This window comes from Heloderma suspectum, chromosome 11, assembly GCF_057233095.1.
Source record: "Heloderma suspectum isolate Gila_16-S chromosome 11, 16-S_ref, whole genome shotgun sequence".
NCBI classification, from domain to species: domain Eukaryota; kingdom Metazoa; phylum Chordata; class Lepidosauria; order Squamata; family Helodermatidae; genus Heloderma; species Heloderma suspectum.
The window spans coordinates 15,909,708-15,930,536 of record NC_139468.1 but is presented as its reverse complement, the minus strand read 5'-3'; the positions used below and the strand labels follow the sequence as shown (position 1 = coordinate 15,930,536).

Sequence of the window (20,829 nt, the reverse complement as noted above, 5' to 3'; positions counted from 1 at the left end):
TATGCATATCTACTGAGAAGTAAGTCCCACTGAGGGCAATGGCACTTACTCCCAGATACATGCGTGTATATAGGATTGCAGCACAAGTTTCTTCTTTTATCAATTCTCCAGATAGGAAAAATAACATACACCAAACAAACAAAAATGACTTTCCCCCTAGATTTCTTGAGATTTGGAGGGGTGGGAGATCAGAAGGTTTTGGTAACGACTGAAAGGTTTAACAAAATGGGTGGAAATGAATATATAATTTTTCCTTGGAGAGGCCAAAAACAGAGGAAACCAGTGATGGAAATTTTGAAACCACGGGGAGAAAACATTTTTTCTGGAAAAAACGGATAATTTAGGGGGCAAATATTCAGAACTTTTTTAGTGACCTTTAAAACAAAAGAAAGATCTAGTCACTTTTTACTTTAGGTTTGTTTTGTTCACAAAATTATCATAATTAGTATATTAAATTTAAATGTATAGTTTATTCAAACAATAACTGCAAACTTACCAACTGAATTTACTTTTAAACGTTTTGAATTTTTGAAAGAAATGGAGCAGCAATCTTCTGAGGGATCGAGCAACTTTTAGTTTTTGCTTGTTTATGAGAAGCAAGCAAAAAGTTAACCTTGAAAACTGAGGAAACCACCAACATTATAATAAAACAAAGGAAGCTATTATGTATTTTGCACTTAGCCTCCTCCACAGTGTTAAGCAGACAGAGAAAGCAGTTATTTTCAGAAAAGGACCTGAGAAAAAAAGGTGGGGGAGAGAATGTAAAATTCATTTCTTAATCCGTAATCCAGTATTTTGTGATACACATGCACATATATAATATAATATAATATAATTTATTTACATTTCCAATTTTTGGGAAAGAAAGGCAAAAAAGTATTGGGAAAAATGAAAAACAACATTTCCTGCCCAAATCCCCCCACCCCCCATCTCTAGTGCAGACTTTTGGCCCAAATCATGCTTCCAGCCACCTGTCTCCTGAGACTCAATAAGAGGAACATAGCCTGGAGGATTGGGGCAATCCTCAGTCTTTGGAGGCAGCCCCTATTATCTTGCTCTGTGCACGCCCCTGGTAAGTGGAAGCAAGGCTCCTTACCTCTGGATGTAGAACGATTCCAGCTTGGTGTAGTCTTGGCCAAACCCCATCTTCCCCATGAATGCCTGGATCTCTGGATTAGACTTCCTACATGTGAAAGAGAGGACCCGGATCAGAACAGCACAAGAAGTAGCCCCCAAGACCCTGAGCATCAAATGCCTCCTTCCAAGGCCAACGAGAATACAAAGAAAACAAACCTCCTGTATGCAATCGCTATGGAGTACACAAAGCAGAATTCCTCACGTTAACTTTTAAAGTGAGCATGATTCTAGCCCTCAAAGTTACAGGGGGAAACTTGGGGGAAAATGAGTAAGGCATGTCCTTCTAGCCCCTGAGAAACAGGAGTGCTGACTAGGGTTTTCATCAATTTTGGTGATGGGTGGATGATTTTTTGAATGATTCACTTTACCTCATCTCCCAGTTCCACATGCCTATACAGTCTCCAGCTGTGTTTTATTAATCCCAGGCACATATCCTTCTCTAATCCCTCCTTGGAACAAAACTTGTCACAGGTGAGAGGTGTGGCTGCCAACCAACGTCTTTAGGTCAGCCTTCCCCAACCTGATGCCCTCCAGGTGTTTTGGGCCACAACTCCCAAGATTCCTGACCACTGGCCATGCTGGCTGGAACTGACGAGAGTTGAAGTCCAAAACGTCTGGAGGGCACCAGGTTGGAGAAGGCTGCTTTATGTGCTCTGGCCTTCCTCCAAAAGGAGATATATTTCCCCTTGTATGTGTGATACTGGTTTCAGTGTTAGGCTTTATTCTCATTCCTGTTTCATTCCAAGCTGTGGATTCGGTCAGTTTCTCTGCATGGTTTTATTCAATGTTGTACCAACTGAGAGATATGTTTATTATGTATTTACCTACTGACAATATGGTTATTTGTAATTGCTCCTATGATTATTGTTTTTTATCGTTACATTTGCTGTAACATAGGATGCTGCCTTATGCCGAGGTCAGACCGCTGGTCCAGTATTGTCGACACTGACCAGAGCAATACGGCAATGGAACCAATTACCTGGGGAGGTGGTGGGCTCTCCCACACTGGAGGCCTTCAAGACGAGGCTGGACAGCCATTTGTCAGGGATGCTCTGACTTGGATTCCTGCATTGAGCAGGGGGTTGGACTCGATGGCCTTGTAGGCCCCTTCCAACCCTACTATTCTATGATTCTATGATTCTATGACCAGCGGCGGCTCTCTAGGGTTTCAGGCAGGATTCTTTCCAAGCACTATCTGGGGATGCCCGGGATTGAACCTGGGACCTTTTGCATGCAAAGCAGGTGATCTACCACTGAGCCAGGCAATGGCGCTTCCCCTACTGCTGTCCATTTGATCCGTTGTGAAGCCATTTCAGGCACAATCTTGTGGAAAAGTGGCATACAAAGAAATGGAGGATGACGGTGACTAATCGTTCTAGAGAATATCTCAAGAACCTTCCTCCATGTAAGGCTCCTTGATTTCTGCTACAAATACGGTGAGACAGGACCTTCTCAGCTGTGGCACCCAGGATTCGGAACAGCACCCCAGAGGAGGTCCACCTGGCCCCATCACTTGTTGCTTTTAGATAGGCAGCAAAGATGGTTTGATTTTGTTAACCTTTTGCAGAGTTCCATTCCTAATACACTTTTATGCCTTTTATGCCTTAAAGATTTTTTTTTTTATCGGTTATGAATGATTGGGTATTTTAATTGTAAGCCACCTTGGATATCTTTTTAACAGAGAGGCAGGATATAAATCATAAAAAATAACAAAATGATAATGCTAATAGCTCCATCAACCCATAAGGGTGCTTTCAGTCAAGGCTTTAACATGACATTGCTTTACCTCGTTCGCATAATTCCTTGGGGGGGGGGGGATCCAGACAATGAATCCGCCTACTTTTTACCCTCCCATACGGAGGGCTTCTTCCATCTTTTTCCTTACCACAAAAGACAACATTAAGGAGGAAAGGAGGGAATACCCACACAATGCCTTTAGACTGGGGGCACTAAGAGCCATCCACGGGAAGCATCCCAAGTGGGACCTGCAACAGCGTTTGGCTATGTGGAATGCCCCTGCTCAGGGTTCCAGTCAGCCAGTCTTCTAGGATACTCCCATTCCACTCCCACCTCCAGTTTTCTATTCCACCCTCCAACAGTCCACTTTTTGTGCCCACTGAGGATGTTCCGTCCTCATTGGGCTGTATTGTGTGTGTGGGGGGGTCTCCCTAAATTTTTTGGCACTTCTCAAAACCATAGAGTCTCCCCGAGCCTGTTGATACCTCCCTCTTGTCCATGGATTGTGCCGTTTTAGTTACATAAGGATCACCACTTGGAGAACTCTTGGGAGAGGCCACAGCTCAGTGGTAAAGCACCTGTTTTGCATGCAGAAGTTCCCCGGTTCAATCCCTGGCCTCTCCGGGTAGGATGAGGAAAAAATCTTGCCTGAAACCCTCGAGAGCCACTGCCAGTCAGTGTCGAAAATTCTGGGCTAGATGGACCCATGATCTGACTCAGTATAAGGCAGCTTCCTATAAGAACTCACTGTTTAATAACAAGAACAACAACAACAACTTCTAGAGATCTGCAAAGCTTTCTACTAGCAGAGTTTTCCTTTTAAAAAAAAATACTCTCTCTACTAATATGCCCATTGCTTATATTATCATTTCCCAGGAAAGCAGAGAAAGAGCCACTGTCTCAAATGCATCAGCAAGACTGCGAAGTTATTCAGGCAAAGGTCAGAGTTCTGTCCAGCTTGGCTTTCTGGTGTTTCAGAGAGGATAGTCGAAAAAGGCAGCCAGTAACTCCTAGGTTCACCGTGACAAATTCTACCCCTTCTTTCTGCCTCCACTCCATATATGCTCTCTCCCTCCCTTCCAGATTGCTCCGGGAGAGCAAGACCAACCAGCAGGTGAAGTCAACCTCATCTCCGCCCAGGTGAATGTAGAAGTCCGGGAATACAGCACTGACTTCAGCAAAAAACTTGCCCATGAACTGGTAAGTTGTATTGAGGATGGGATTGACTGGCCCATAGGGTCCAGAGGGCTTCGGGCCTGAATAGCAAGGAGTCAACAAGCCAGGGGCACCTGAGATTAAAAACAAACACATACACACACAGAGGCAGAAGTGGGATTAGGGTTGCAGATTCCACTCAGGCACATGGAACAACAAACAAACAAAAAAGAACGACCCTGAGATGGCAAGGTCCTTGGTTCCTGCTTATCAGAACACCAATCCCATCTGACAAAAGGAAGCATACCTCTTTCAGCCAGGCATTTGTGTGTTCAGATCCTAACTCCTGACTCAGAACTGGCACCAGCTCAAACAACCACCCAGCACACGTCCGTCCGGTCATCGCAGGCCAGCCCTTACCTGGACCCCACGAGAGGGTATGGCCAGGCGTGTCAAATTCTGAAATCACCCTGATCCCCCGCAGCCGGGCGTGCTCAATCACCGTCTTCACATCGCTGGCTGTGTACACATGGCTGGCAGGGTTGTAGGCCCCCTGGAATGGCACAAAGTCACAAGGTCCAGCCAAACAGCAAACGCATGCCTGGTCTGCACCACTTACGAAGCGTGCGTGAGTCAAAGTTTCTCCCTAGATGAGGTCTCGTCTGATCTCAGAAGCTAAGCAGGGTCAGCCCTGGTTAGTACTTGGATGGGAGACCGCCTGGGAATCAGGCTTCCTGCACTGAGCAGGGGGTTGGGCTTGAAGGCCTTGTAGGCCCCTTCCAGCCCTATGATTCTATGAACACTTGGTTCGGCAAAACCGACTGCGGAAGCCTAGACAGAGATGGCCATTTCCCCAACTAGGTGGAGTCGCCGGAGGAGCTTTGTATTGGCAAACAAGACCATGCAGGAAATCCATGCTAATGGTTATGCAGCTTCCAAATAACTTTTCTAGAGACTAGACTGAGAAGAGCTTCGGCTATCGGGCAGTATAAAAATGCAACCAATCAGGTGCAGACTAGCTTTGCTTGCCTGTGCTGTACATACACAATGGGTTGGATCCAGGATCTGCCTTCGGCAAGAGGATGGCCCCAGCTTGCGGAAGATCCCAGCACCTGATTTTGGGGGATCTCCCTACCCTCCAGTGCACTCCAGCTCACCCCACAGAGCAAGGTCTCCTGACTCTCTGTGGAGCATTTCTGGGAGGGAGGTCCACCTCCATCAGTGCAGTTGATACAGCATACATCTGGATCCAACCCAACATATCTCATACTTTAGGAAAGAAGGGCTTGTGGTGCTGTAGTTTCTAGTAGGGTGAAAGCATCCAATTTCGGCACGGACCCCATCTTCCCACCAGTTTTCTAACTGAGTGGATGAAGCAGAGTCCAAAGTGCCATGAGACACAAGGGATCACTTGAACTACACCAGTGTCGACTACGGAACAGAGGCTCAGAGTGGGGGATCTGTGACTTGCCTTCCAGCTGAGATCTGGGAACACCGTGCTCTCGTACGGAAAGGATGGATCATCCACAATGTGCCAGTGGAACACATTTAGTTTGTTGTAGGCCATGACATCCTGGGGAAATCAGAGAACATCAGAATGTCACCGTTGGGAGGTTTATTAGCAACAGTCACTTGATGGCGTTCTCGAGGGGTGGCCGGCAGAGTTCACCTAGGGTTTAAAAACCATGCTGTGTTCGGCCCAGCCAAGGCACAATTACTCACAAGAGGTCTTTACCATCTGCTCCACAGGAGACAACCCAATGCCCTGCAGATGTTTTGGACGACAACTCCCATCAGTTGCAGCCAATGTGGGCAATAGTAAGGGGTTATGGGAGTTGCAGTCCAAAACATCTGGAGGGCACCAGATTGCCTACTTCTGCTCTCAGTTACCCTTCTACAGATGCCTCTTACCCCATCATGAGCTCCATCCACGTGCACATTCTTAAGGGTGCAATCCGATGCATGTTTAAACAGAAAAAAAAGTCCCGCAACTTCCAGCATGCCACAGCCAGGAATGCGGCATGCTGGGAGCTGTAGGACTTTTTTCTGTCTAAACATGCATAGGATTGCACCCTAAGACTATTGAGATGGACTTCCAAGGCCCCAGTCTGTGATCTGACCGCCACCCCTTTCCGGGTGCAGTCCTCATTTTCTTTTTTATTTGCTCAGGTCTTTTCATTCTTATGCTAGAATTTTTAAATTGCTTGCTGTGGTGTGTTTCATTTGCAGTTAGAGTGGCAAGGGTTCCTGACTCAGAGTTGTTTAAGAGCAAAAACAAAAATACTTCCCCTACCCCTTCAACCCCCTAAATTGAGCTGCAAAGAAAGCCTAGGGAAGTGCCCCAAGAGTGGATTTTTGCCTCCTGAGCTCAGTTCTGGACTGGAAAACAAAGTGGGTCTTACATGTGCTCAGAAGAACTCTGTTCCTTAATTCTAAATGTATGCCTGCCTGCCTCAGCGAATATTTTGAAAGGCTGGAGGATTTGGGAAGTTCTAGTAAAACTCAGAGTAGATCCCATAAGCCCAAGGCTGCTCAACCCTGGACTCCAAGACTTGGATGTGAACCTTTCTTCTCTATTCCCCCATTTAAAGAGAATTTTTAATTTTTTTTAATTAACTTGCATTAATGAGCTATTCCAGCCACTGACTTCAGGATGAATGGCACAAGGATCTTGTGGCATCTAAAAAGGTTAACACTGTGGCATAAGCAGTTGTGGTCCAGTGTCTACTTTGCCAGATGCGAGAAATGGTCACCTAAGTGGGGATGCTTAAGGAATGTAGCTTTTGCGAAGTGAACTGGACAAATGTGCGGACTGGAACTTGGTTATTTTGCTAGATTTCACACTCCCCAAATACGGAACTTGCATCAAAATATATTTAGAAATGCATATTTGGAGCTGGATCCAGACTTAGCCATACTTACAGCTGACTCATTGAAATCAGCAGGACTTTAGTCAGTCATGACTACCAGAAGTTCCATTGATTTAAATGGGTCTACTCAAAGCATGACTAAGCCCGGACCCAACCATTTCAGAGAAAATGCGTTTAAAAAATGTTTGGGGGCCGTATATGATCGTCGAGATGCAATTAGGCCTGAATATTACAGGACCGGCACTCCTTTTTGTCCTGGCTCCAAGCCCTGCATCATGAGATGGATCTGTTCCCAGCAACAACATATACGAATATAACTGGGCACATAAGCCAGGGTGGGGCCATTAGGCACAGTACCCAGAAAACCCTATTCTGTTTGGAATGGGAAGGTGAGGTTCTTTACTGGGCTGCAGAGATAACATACCCTTTACAAGCAGATTCATTTCCTGCTACACTGGTGTCATTCCAGTCCATACACACCCACTTACCCACACACACTTACTTGCTCCTCCCCAGTTTAATCCCTCCTCCCTTCTCTTTATTTAGGTTCAATTGGGATTAATTTGGAGAGCTGGCAGAACACAAAACGGGTGTATCATATGAGCCCTAAGAGCAGAGTTTATGTAAAAGGCCTCCTGGTCAGCTTCAGGAGTTGCTTTTGTTAGGCTCTACACAGCTTTCCCCAACCTGGTGTGTTGGACTGCAACTCCCATCACAGCATGGCCACCAGGTTGGGGAAGGCTGTTCTATAGGAAGGAAAGCCCATAGATCAGTAGTGGAGCACGTGCTTTGCATGCAAAAGGTCCCAGGTTCAGTTCTGGGCATTTCCAGGTAGGACTGGAGAAAGTCCTGCCTGAAATCCTGAAAGCTGTTGTCAGTCAGCATTGACAATACTGAACTAATCAATCAAGGTATAAGAGAGCTTCCTAGAGTGTTTAATTATGGAAGGGCTGTAGCTTAGTGGTAGAGTGCATGCTTTGCATGCGAACGGTCCCAGGTTCAATCCCCATCATCTCCAGGTGAGGCTGAGAAAAGCGCCTGTCTGAAACCCTGGAGACTACTCTGACTGCCAGTCAGAGTAGGCAATACTAAGTTAGAGGGACCAGCAGTCTGAGTCAGTAAAAGGCAGGTCCCTATGTTTCTACACACCAGGAGAGGAACATATTTCTCACTTCTAGATCCTATGTACATGTACATCACTTGGGTTAGCCAGTACTTGATAAGCTGGAGCTGAACATGCAAGCTGTCTCCATGGAAAAGCAATGCGTCTGAGGCAGTATTTCTTTCTCAGATTTGCACTCTGCCTTCTGGCCCAACCAGGATCCTCAATAAAGTTAACAACGACGAGACTGTGAAAGTTTGAGGCCTACAGAGGCGGAAAAGAAGTCAGGTCTAGAAGCCTGGGGCTTTTTTGCTGGGAGGGCTAGTATCCCTGAGAAGAGTAGTATCATTTCCCCAGTTAAGTCTCATTTCCCTGAGTTAGGTTTCATTTTTCCAGGTCTGAAATGGTACTTTCAGTTTTGTGAGAGGAGGGGATAAAAAGTGAGGAAGACCAGAGCATGAAGAGAGATGCAGGAAGAAGCAGCCTGGAGAAGTCTAAATGCAGCTAGGATGGAGGAACTTGCATTTTTGCAACTTTTATTTTCTCTTCATGCCTTTTGTATCACTGTTGATGCTATTGTGAAAATACTGTTAGTTGTGATTTGCTTATTTTAATTTACCAGTAAACTGTTGTAGTTAACACACAGGTGTCTGCAGTGCCAATCACCCCGTGTCTACAGCATAAACCCCACGTTATTGGGAAGGGGAAGTTTAAAAGAAGGTAGGACTCTTAAGGAGGCAAGAAATCCTTAAAGAGTTGCTTAGGAGGTCAAGGTCCTAAGGGGAACCCTGACAGAGACAACGGAACACAGACTTTCAGTGCTGCTTTACAGAAACAGCTTATTCTGGGGGTGGTCCCCAAACTTTTTGACTCAGTGAGTACAGTTGGGATTTTGAGGGAGTGTTGTGGGTGCTCTCACAAAATGGCTGTCAGGGTGGTGGAGGGGGGGCTTGCCCATCCACAGCCTTTTTCCAGGAAGCCTTCCTTGGTTGACCAGCCTCTGTTTTATTGGCACTGTATTTTTCAAAGAATACAAAGAATACAAAAGAATTCTTTTGTAAAAAGAATTCCTTTTTATCTTTTGTTTATTTTATCTCCTGTTCACTGCTCCAGAACTTGTTTAGATGTGGAGCAATATACAAATGTTGTAAATAAATAAACAATAAATAAAATGGCTGCCATGAGGGGGCCACAGTCGGTCACAAAACATTCATTTCCCAGAAGGCAAAGTGGTGAGGCTAAAAGAAACTTGCCCAAGAACTTAACTACAAGAGGTGTGTGTGTGTGGGGGGGGGGGGGGGGGGGGCTGAGCTCCAAAACACAAAACTGCTCTCTTGAACCCAAATACAGATGGCCCTGGAGGGGCAGCACTTTGCTTTGCAGCATACCAGCCTCCAAATTAAAACAAAATACAATCTGAAAAAATCTTAAGAAATAAAATGAAAATCAGGAGAGGCAGGGAGTCTGGCAGGCACCGCAAAAGGTATCTACGGGCATCCGATTGGAGACCCGCCAGGTACGCTACAAGCTGCTTTCGCTCATTGAGATCAGTGTGATCAGGTACAAAGAGGCAAGCTCTCCAGAGGCCAGTTATTTTTTATATTCAAGGGGGCTAGAAATGTGCACGCAATTCAGGATGATTCGAGGGGAAATTCTAGATCACCCACATATAAAATTCAGAATGCAATTAGACCTGAGCATTCCAGGGAAGGAATGTTCCACAGCACCAGATTTCTGTTCAAAAAGTTCCTGAGCCTTAGCACGGCAAAGGTTTTTTTTTGTAAAAAAAGAAAACATTCTACCTAATACTTGCTAAATGAGTTAGAGGGTGAGATTTGTACATAGCTCCATGTCCTCCTTGCTGCCATTAGTTCCAGGTTTTCAGTACTGTTTGTAAGACGAGGTCTACAAATCTCAGCTCGTGAGGGTTACAGAACCACAGTTTAGGACTCCGCGTGGTCGGGAATGAGCTACACTGAGCCTCGGGTGAACACATGTCCCTTTTCCCATCCCTCTTCTCCCACATCTGAGGAAAAGGAGAACAAAAGCTTCCTTTCTAACTTTGAAACAAGCCACAGTTCCGTGTTATGTACAGAGTCGGAAAACTGTGGTTTGTTCTATCCAAAGTTCGTTAAAACAAACCAGGATCCGAAACCAGGCTTTCTAAAGTGAACGTGGAAGCACTGGTTTGCCTTGTGTGCAAAGGAAGACGGGAAGGAGGTGGGGAGGGAGCCCAGGAGTGGTCAGACTTCAGGCTTGCAGGATCTATTTTGTGTTTTGCAAGAATACCAAGGTCCACCAACCAGAGCCAAGAACAAAATGGTGGCTGAAGGGGTGGAGTCAATGATCTAAACCATGCTTTAGGTCAGGATTCCCAACCTGGCAACCTCCAGATGTGTTGGACTGCAACTCCCATGTTGGCTAGGAATTATGGGAGTTGCAGTCCAACACATCTGGAGGCGGACAGCTTGGGGAAGGCTGATTTAGATGATCATCTCAATTAGGTCACGGTGTTCTGCAGAGCAACCAGCAACCAAAGGGCATAAGATCCCAAGGAGAGACTATTGCCCCAAGGCAGATTCATGTACCAGTGTCTCCAGAATGGCTTTCAAAGGCAAGTAATGGCGAGATGTGTCAAGCAGCAGACCTCGGTGAGGAAAGCGGGGGAAGTCGACAACATCTGTCTTGTTCACGTAGAACTATACAGGGGAGAAGATGGAGCACAGTCAGGAGATGGTCCAACACTCTTCTCCAGCAAAGGGCTTCCCAGCCCCACTTTCTCTAGAGGTGCATGAACGCTGGTCAGCTCGCCCTGAAAATTAATCGCCTGTGTTGAATATTCTAATCCAACGCTCAAAATGCACACTTCAGCAGCCACTCCTTCTTTCCTTTTATCCCCTCCCACAAGCCAAAAAATCCATACCTTGGAGAACAGAGTAACAGGCAGTGGAAGTGAGGTGCACGCCCTGATTCATACTGGACCAAGCTTCCTGAGGGCTGGCTCTGACTCAAATTGGAGCTGCCCTATTTGAGCAGGAGCTCTTTACATTTCAAACTCCACATCTCACCTATTCAGCCCATCCCTTCTCTTCTCAAAGAGAGGTTTCCCTGCTCTCAAGGGACAACATACCATGAAAGCTTTTTGGTCAGCCTGTGCTACTGTTGAGAAGTAAGTCAGAAAGATACAGGTACAAGCGTGCGCAAATGTACGGCTTCACTCGTCCTTAGTATGAGCAAAGCACACTTGGCCAGCACTTGCAGGAGCTCCTGCAAGCAAGCACCAGCTGAGCATGCAGTTGGCTTCGCTCCTGCTTATCCCCTGCGTGGGGAATGAGAATCAGAAGCTAAGTGCGCACTTGGCTGGTTGACTGTGCACCACGCTAAGTAAGGGGAAACCCCTTGTCATCTCCAATCACAGATTCCTCTCCCCAGCTCCTCCCCAAGCCCTCGGGAATGTCCAGACCATGGGTGGGTAGAGTGGGCGGGGCCTGCAAAGACTGAAAGCGGAGCCTCTGCGGGCCAAATGCGGCCCACGGCTTGGAGGTTCCCCATCCCAGGTGTAAAGCTCGCTTCCAAATTCTGGGAGGGATGTCACGGCCAAGTGCAACTCTCCCTCTTCTAAATGGCATGGTATTTATACCGGTAAAAGCTACATCTTCCCTGATGTTACTCTCTCTGTAAGATGCTCTACTGTCACATGCCTAAAACTGCACAGAAGCCCACAAGTGTTGCTGAGCTGCATAGCCATTGGTTTCCTATCCCAACCTGAGAGATACTCCACCATGGAAGGGCCAAGGGTTCTCACAGTTCTGCGGTGTACTAGCACCACACACATAACGGAGGGGCTCACCATCCCATCGTCGTCTCTCCAGGCAAGCTGGCTGAAGGTCTCTAACCCTGCGGAACAAGGGCAGAATCCAGTTACAGGTAGCAAATAAGTAATAATACCTGCTTACACAGGATGGAGAAAAGGAAGCTCTTCACATAGCACATGCGCAAACTATGGAATTTGCTACCACCAGCCGTAGTGATGGCCACCAATTTGGATGGCTTTAAAAAGGGGTTAGACAAATTCCTGGAGAAGGCTATCCATGGGTACGAGTCCTGATGGCTCTATGCTACCTCCAGTAATAAGAGGCAGTGAGTTGCTGGGGAACATGGGCAGGAGGGTGCTGCTGCACTCGTGTTCTGCTTGTGGGTTTCCCGTGGGCAGCTGGTTGGCCACTGTGAACAGAATGGGCCCTTGGTCTGATCCAGCAGGGCCCTTCTTATGTTCTTACACAGATTGACATGGAGGGACAGTGGGAAACTTCATCCGCCTTACCTCTGAGAGCTCCCCAGACAGTATCCGTTGTCAGAAGCATCTGCTCATCTGAAACGCTCAGCTTATCTGAAAGAGCACGGTACGAGAGAGCCGTGGTGTTACGTTTTATTTAAATGCACCCTCTCTCACGATTTAAGCCAATATCTGAGGATTCCCTGGGGGATAATTCAGCCTTGTAAACAGAAGTTACTAGCATGAAATTATTATTTTTACTAGCCTGCAATTCCATGCTGGCTGAAGAGGAGGGCCAGTAAAAAAAGAATATCGCCTTCAGCCAAGTGGAATAGTGAAGGAGGGACAGAGTGATCTCCCCTGTCTTCCTCCAGCCTGCTACATTTCCATGCTGGTTGTGAAGGACAAGACTTCCTTTCCTCAGCACTTACATAGACACCAAGCATGAAATTTCTGGTCGCCTACACAGCTGACTAGGAGACTTGTTACATAGATGGCTGGCATAATCAATCACCCTGAGGGGATGGGGGAAGAAGCAGGCACAGCTCGGGTGAACTGCCACCATCTACTCTCAGTGGTGGTCCCTCCCTCCCTCCCCCAAATGCCACCAAAGGGCATATGAGGAAACATCTTGCCCTGAAGGGAGGGAGAAGAAACAGACTAGGCTTGAACTCAAAAGAGGAGAAACTGCAGAAGAGAAGAAATAAAAGAGGAACAAGCCAGCCCAGAAGGACAACAGATGCAGTGCACATCTGAGTTCAAATGATATCATAGAAGAATAGAATCATAGAATATATTTCCATTCATCTGGGCAATTGATGAGCATCACCATCATGCTTTTTTCCTCCTCCTTCCTAATCCCTTTCTTTGCGTCTCCTGTCTTTTGACGCTGTGAGCCTGAGGGCAGGGACTATCTCATTGTTAATTCTTGTAAGTCGCTCTGGGAGTCTTTTGGCTGAAGAGCAGGAGAAAAATGCCTTGAATAAAATAAATAAAGTAACAAGTCTGTTCTTCTCTAGGCCTACAGAAGGGGTGGGCAGAAGGTAGATTGGGATTTACTGGCAAATTGCAGGATGATTTGTAACACACCAACAAGGATTGGGGATGGGCCGTTGCTCAGGGGGCAGAGTCCCTGCTTTGCAGACAGAATGCCCCAGGTTCAATCCCCAGCATCTCCATGTAAGGCTGGAAAAATTCCTGCCTGAAACCCTGGAGAGCCATTGCTGCCGGTCAGTGTTGAGAATGCTGGGGTAGATGGACCCATGGACGGACGCAATATAAGGCACCTTCCTGTGTTCCTAAGGATTTCTGACTCCCGAATGTTTAACAATAGCAATAATATAAAATAATATAAAGACTTCCCATGCCCCCAAATTAGGCTATTATAATCCGTGATCTATAGTAATCCAGATTTGTGATCCCTTGACCCGCAGGGTGCTATTGCGTTCATGTCCTGCTTGGGGCTTCCCATCAGCATCTGCTTAGCCACTGTTGAACAGAAGGCTGGACTAGACAGGCCTTTGGTCTGATCCTGCATGGCTCTTCTTAGGTTCTTATGCATGGTAGGGCTCGGTGCATCCTTTCATAAGAACATAAGAAGTGCTCTCGGGGTCCTGAGAGCAATAGCTGTTCAGGGCTTGCCTGCAATACCAGCTGCAGCGAAGCAGCTCTGGAGCACGATTGCTGCAGACAAACAGTTCCCCATACAGCATTGGCAGGGGAGATACACATTACATTCTCTTACAGTTCTCTCGGGAGTCCAGTGAAGGGTAGCCATCGCAGCCTGGCTCAGCGACAGAGACGAGAAGTTCAGGACACAATGAGTCGTCCAACCGCCCATTCTCTGAAAGGCACAATGGATGGGAGATTCAGGGGGATACCTTATTCCAACAGGTGATGTCCTTGTGATTCAGAAGAAACCAAAACAGTAAGCTACGTTTTCCTGTTCTGTAATTATTACTGAGATCTCTGTAATAAGTTAATTAATCCATTAATCTTTTTGCATCCTGCAAGATTGTCTGAATAGTACGTTCTTCTTTTTCTTTCTAATACAAAGTGGTCTGTTATAGAAATTGTAGCTAAATATTTGCTGAGAGCAATGAGGATATGCTAAAATATTATCTAATTAGAGTCATTTTTAAAGTATCAATAATAATAATAATAATACCTGATTTATATTTTCGGACCTTATTTCTGTAAGTTAAATAATGAGCAGGAACAAAATTCAAAAACGTTAATTGATACAGTCTTATTGTGAGGTCTGTTGACTGGATCAATAAAGTGATTGGTTGATTGAAATACACAATTGGAAGAAAAGAAGGTATTGCATGTGTTTTCCCCCTATTTAACCCTGCCTTCATTCCCCTATCCCTCCTCGGTTCACTCCATGAAAAAATGTAGCTCTTCCAGGCAGGGACCTGTCCTCTTGTACTCCACTGCATTAATGTGCATGATGTTTCACATATGAGGTGTCTCACCTCCTAAATTAGAATCCCCAGTCTGTAGTAACGCAGGAGCAGATTTGTACTTATATATGTTGTATGGCTAATCAGATTCCAGCATTCCTGACCACTGGCCATGCTAGCTGGGGCTGATGGGAAGTGAAGTCCAGAACATCTGGAGGGCACCAGGTTCGGGAAGACTGCAGTAGGTTATTGGCTCAGCCCACATTTTGTACCTGACTCCATCCCCAGCCATCATTTTGTACCTGTCTCCAGTTGGTGAACCTCAGGTTCCTAGTGAAAAGCACAGAGTTAATCCCAGCAAGCCTTAAGTCTGCCCACACCCATGAACCACCCTACAAAACAAACGTCTATAAAAAGAAAGCCCAGATTTGAGACACGATTGTACATAAATGTAAGTTGCATAACGTACTCCAAGAAGAATATTTAGGGGAGAGCATTTCTCCTTTGAAGCTCAAATATTTTGGCCACCTAATGCGAAGATAAAAGTCACTGGCAAAGACCCTGATGCTGGGAAAGATTGAAGGCAAAAGGAGAAGGGGACGGCAGAGGATGAGATGGCTAGATAGCATCACCAGTGCAAAGAATATGAACTTGAGCATACTCCGGGAGAGAGCAGAGGACAGGAAGGCCTGGCGTGCTATGGTCCATGGGGTCACGAAGAGTTGGACACGACTTAACGACTGAACAACAACAAAATTTCTCCATTAATATAACGGAAGAGCATTTGTCCCAGGACCAAGAGGGACGGCACACAGCCTTGCCCAGCTAGTACGAGGTATTTGACATGAACAGAAGAATTGGAGACTGCCTCCAATCCAAAGAAGTAACAACAGCCACCACATACACCAGCCTTCCCCAACCTGGTGCCCTCCAGATGTTTTTGACTACAACTCCCATCAGTCCTAGGCAGCATGGCTAATGGTCAGAGCTTATGGGAGCTGTAGCCCCAAACATCTGGAGGGAACCAGGTGGAGGAAGGCTGACGTATGCTAATCCCAGAGAACCATACCGGGCCTGCCTGCATGGATATACTTAGCTCTCCTCAAGAATAGAATCACTCCTCAGAGGAAGGGTGGGGTATAAATGCAATTCAATAATAATAGGTAATAAAACTAGCCTTGCATTATTTTGGAGAACTGAGGCTCATCTGCCTCTACAGATCTGCTGACAGCCTAGGACTGCGCCCTTTCCTTATCAGCCATACACACTCCTTACTGGACTTTGGTTAAAAGAAATCCAACACAGTGGTTATGTCTGCAGCTGGAAGGCAGAAGAGGTACACAAAACCACACTGCCAAAGGTTACGATTTTGCAATTAACAGGAAGCCGCTTGCAATTATAGCTTATATGCAATCATGTGCTCCATTCAAGCAGACACCCTTCTTTATCTGTTATTTGTAGTGAATAAGCTCAGCTTCCAATATATACAATCTTCAGGCATTACTGATGCTTTTCATGTTTCACTCAGCCTCAATCTTTTTATTGAGATATTACATTCTTTTGCCCTAGGGGCGGACCAGGACATTTTGCTGCTGGAGGCAGTGCAGCAAAGGGCACTCATTCCCCCCACGGCATGGGGCACAGTACCCAAGGCTGGTCAAGTTATTTTTGACATCTGAGGCAGAATGTCCCAGAAGTGCCCCTTCACCTCCCTGGCAGTAAAAATACAACAACAACAACAACAACATATCCTAGCCCTTTTGACAGTCAAAAGACTGCTATTACAACATTGGAAGGACAAATGTTCACCTCCTATAGTGCAACAGACTGAGGACCTAACAACACTATCAACATTTCAACGGGTGTTATATAGGCGTCACTCCCAAATGGATAAATATATGGATATTTGGACTGCTTTTCTTGAAGCTTACACATAATCTCAGGTTTTTGTTTTGTTTTTTAGAATTTTGAACTTAATGGTATATTTATATTTCTATGCAAGTAATTTCTTGTCTTTTTTCATGATTTGTTTTGTTAAAATCACAAAAAAAAAGATTAATAAAGTATTAAACAATGAGGAATTTGCTGCCCTTTCATGGCATCCAAAACCAGCTACCTGAGTTGGGCAGCAAATTCTGCCTAACAGTAGGGCTGGCCCATAATTTGTTGTTCAGGCGTTCAGTCGTGTCCGACTCTTCGTGACACCATGGACCATAGCAAGCCAGGCCTTCCTGTCCTGCGCTCTCTCCCGGAGCATGCTCAAGTCCATATTCACTGCATCAGTGATGCTATCTAGCCATCTCATCCTCTGCCGTCCCCTTCTCCTTTTGCCTTTAGTCTTTCCCAGCATCAGGGTCTTTTCCAGGGAGTTTTCTCTTCGCATTAGGTGGCTAAAATCTTTGAGCTTCAGCTTCAGTATCTGTCCTTCCAATGAGCACTCCGGGTTGACTTCCTTTAGGATTGACTGATTTGACCTCCTTGCAGTCCAGGGGACTCGTAAGAGTCTTCTCCAGCACCACAGGTCGAAAGCATCAATTCTTCGGCACTCAGCCTTCCTTATAGTCCAGCTCTCACAGCCATACGTTACTGCTGGGAAATTGCCCATAATACCATGCCTTATTGGAGATATAAGGCCAGAAGCACTACAGCACCCTTCCACAGTCTGCTGCCCTCCAGATGTTATGGACTACAACTCCTATCAGCTCCAACTAGCATTACCAATGGTCAGGGATGATGGGAGCTATAGTTCAAAATTTCTGGTGGGCACCAAGTTGAGGAAGACTGCTCTAAAAGGATACATTACAGACAACTGCATTCCTCACTTTTCACCACTACAATGATGTATACCTCGCTGTTGGTTGTCTTAAGGGTCTTTCTACACGAGGCATTTATTGTGCGCTTGTGATTCCTTACTCATGGTTGTTTACAGATTCTTTAGATGATGTTGTGATCCTCCACTTTTGCTTTTGTTTTTTAAGAGCCCTTTCTTGTTTTGTTTTTTAGGGTGGGGAAAATAGGGTATTATTTCTGAAAGTGAAAGAAAAGGTATTTTCCTACTTAAGCAATTGTGATATTCCGCTATAGCATAGCGCCACCTAGAGGAAAAGCAGGAAAGGAAAAGCTCTGTGTAGAGCTCACATCTCAATTCTGTGGCGAAACTGAAAGGAGATTCAGCGGTTAACAGCCTCGTGTAGAAAAGTGCTTATATTCGGTTCTAAAATATTCCCAATTCTTCAGCTATAAACGCCATGCAACAATACTTTTTCTTGCAGCCACCGATAAGCTGGCCTTTTGATTTAAGGTTGGGAGCCTTTGGTCTGGTCTTATGGATTAAAATCCCTGTGCAGTGCTCCTGTAAGAACACCACTGACATGCACCGACAGCCAAAACAAGGTCCCGTGACACATAGCCAGCCCACTTGCACCCCACCTGCATTTCCCCAAGCTCTCCCTGTGCCAACAAGTATTCCAAATACAGGACAGCAAGCTCACCTTATGAGAGAGAAGCACAAACAGAAAAGCACTTTGAGCAGTCAGGTGAGCCTTTTATGAGGCTCAACCCCAGTGTTGCAAAACAGCGAGCAAACCTTCAAGGCCTCCAGGCGAGGACAACAGTTAGGCAAGTTGTAGGCTCAGGATACCGACAAACACCCATAGAGGTAAACAGGAGTGCAGCAGCAGCCATTTTAGATGGGGCATAGATCAGGTAAGTGTCCTATATGCATATTCTACTCGGTCCAAAGCAATTATATGATCAGAAAAAGGTGGAATGAGGAACTGTAACAAAGCTTAGTTTAAGCACTCGTAACTGCACACGTCTCTATTGTTGGCCACTTCCTCTTTCTGCTGGATTTTCCAGTCTCCTCCATTGCCTGTCAACTCCAGGGGGTCAAGGACTTATCTACGTTTGCCTGTGTAAGGCGGAGTCAGTTACATTAATGACACTGTGTATGTTTATAATAAATTTGGAGCAGACCAGCAGGTGTTCAAGGACCAAGCGTTGCTCAAAAAGAAAACCACACCAAGGACTAATAGGTACACTTTTCAATGTTGTCTACCGGAGATGATGGTTTGTGAACTTTTCGCTGGCCTTTCCACAGTCTGTGGGCTGCAGGCTGTACTGGTGTCATCTGTTTTTATAGTATTTTTATTGGATATTTATTCATTAGTTTTCTATTGTATTTGTTTTGCATAATTTTGTATTGATTTTGTCTTGTACATTGCCTTGAGAGGGTGCTACTCTTAACAGCAGCCTACTTTTTTTTTTTTTTAATAAACTCATGCAAGGCTCCAAATGTTTAATCACCTAGGGATATTTACTCAGAAGCAAGCCCCACTGAACTCAAGAGGGCTGACTCCCAAGGAAATGTGTACAGGACAGATACTCTTTAACAGCGGCCTACAAAGATTTTAAATAAATAGAATAAATAAACTCATGGAAGGCTCCAAACTTTTAAGGACCTAGGGATAGTTACTCAGAAGTAAGCCCTACTGAACTCGAGGGTGCTGACTCCCAAGGAAATGTGTATAGGACCTCAGCCGTGCAGCGCAGTCTTCTGTCTATTCAGAAGCAAGCGCCACTGAGTTCAATGGGGCTTACTCCCAGGTCAGTAGGTATATGCACTCACCACCATGAAGGCCACAATCCCATACCCACTTTCCTGGGAGTAAGCCCCATTGAGCTCCATGTGGCTTATTTCTGAGGAGACATGCACAGGACTGTACTGTAAATGGATTTAAGGCGAAATCTTATGCATGTTTTGACGGAACAAAGTCGCACAACTCCCAGCATTCCCCAGGAGCTGTAGGACTTTTTTCTGTCTAAGCGTGCGTGCATAGGATTGTGCCCATAATTGCTTTCTACAAGGAGGGCCAATGCAGGTAAGCATGCCAGAGGCGTCTTATGACAGTGTCAGCAACGCTCATTCCCCCAGCATGAGAACTTGAGAAAGAGGTGTGCCTCTGGGCACATGCAGAGTGCAATTTCCTCCCCACTTCCAGTTACTAAATACAACCACCTCCCTGTTTGGAATTTCAAAGCAGGCAACGGCTATGCCTAGTTCCAAGGAGATAAGAGCCCTGGCACCTCTATATTTGAATAGCATTATAATTCTATTGTAAGTCACCTCAAACCTCTTTTTTGGGGGGTGGGGGGAAGGCATCTAAGAAAATCTTAATAATTATAATTAGTTAATTTCTTTATGAATGTTCTTTGTTGTGTTGCCTTCACTTTGTTAATAAGCGAAAATATTTTGTTTTGTTCAAAACAAAATAACATTTCATGAAAGCAATAATAATAATTATAAATCTCTGCACTGCTGCTAGGTTATGTTCTGGCTGTACTTTCATATTGTCGTTTCACGCTTTCGCATTTTATATTGTTTTATGCCGCACCTTGTGGTTTTAATTTTCGTGAACCGCCCATACAGCTTCGGCTATGGGGCGATACAGAAATGACGCGAACGCCTGGCACCTACGTTGTATTCCTTCCCGCGCCAGGTGAAGGCCTTTTTTATTCTCCCGGAGGATTTTAAGTCTTTTAGCTTTCTAGTCTTTTGGCTTTGCTGTTTTAAATCTGTATTTTAAAGCTCTGCATTGCTGCTAGGTTTTATTCTGGTTGTATTGTTATACTGCGGTTTTAATGCTTTTATATTTTATACTGTTTCACCGTGTACTTTCTGGTTTTAATTTTTGTGAACCGCCCGGCGAGCTTCGGCTATGGGGCGGCACAAAAGGAAGGAAGGAAGGAAGGAAGGAAGGATTTTATCGCAAAGTAAGAGTAAGCATAGGCGACCCACCCAGCCCGCCTCCAGCCCAGCTCGCTTGTCCTTCTGACCTGCGCCCTTCAGCCCGAAAGGGAAAAGCAGCGCCCAGTAGCGCTGGAACGCCTGATCCAGCACCGCGCAGCCGGGACGCACCGCCGAGGAGTTGGCGTAGCCGAATCGGAACCGCCTGGCGCTGAGCCGGCAGCCGCCGCCGGAGGCCACGCTCACGGACTGCGGCTGCGGCCACACGGCAGCAGCGCCGGAGCGCGCCACGAGCAGGACCAACAGCGCGCCCGGCAGCCCCGCCATGGCTCCGGCCCGCTCCGCCTGGGCGCCGCGTTCCGAATGGGGAGCCGCCGCTGCCGCCGCTCACGTGATGCCCC

The 20,829-nt window shown here is 46.0% G+C and overlaps 1 protein-coding gene and 1 long non-coding RNA gene across 6 annotated transcripts in view; one reads left to right on the top strand and one right to left on the bottom strand.

Annotated features, from left to right (window-relative positions):
- The window catches only part of HEXA (hexosaminidase subunit alpha), a 31,520-nt gene extending 10,691 nt beyond the window's left edge, over nt 1–20,829 (bottom strand). For 4 of the 5 annotated variants that reach the window (XR_014785329.1, XM_084816948.1, XM_084816949.1 and 1 more), the window contains exons 1-9: nt 20,518–20,829; nt 14,022–14,120; nt 12,326–12,391; nt 11,852–11,898; nt 10,590–10,700; nt 5,501–5,602; nt 4,450–4,582; nt 3,983–4,163; nt 1,097–1,183 (exon numbers count right to left, since the gene is read on the bottom strand). Coding sequence is in view for 3 of the 5 variants with exons in the window: in XM_084816948.1 (XP_084673074.1) it covers nt 1,097–1,183; nt 3,983–4,163; nt 4,450–4,582; nt 5,501–5,602; nt 10,590–10,700; nt 11,852–11,898; nt 12,326–12,391; nt 14,022–14,120; nt 20,518–20,755 (1,064 nt within the window). In the remaining 2 variants the exon portion in view is untranslated. Of the gene's footprint in view, nt 1–496; nt 735–1,096; nt 1,184–3,982; nt 4,164–4,449; nt 4,583–5,500; nt 5,603–10,589; nt 10,701–11,851; nt 11,899–12,325; nt 12,392–14,021; nt 14,121–20,517 lie in introns of all 5 variants that reach the window. The other variant, XR_014785330.1, reaches the window with a different exon arrangement.
- On the top strand, nt 18,834–20,401 carry LOC146337043 (uncharacterized). Its single transcript, XR_014785331.1, has 2 exons — nt 18,834–19,287; nt 19,386–20,401. It is a non-coding gene; the product is annotated as an uncharacterized LOC146337043 (long non-coding RNA).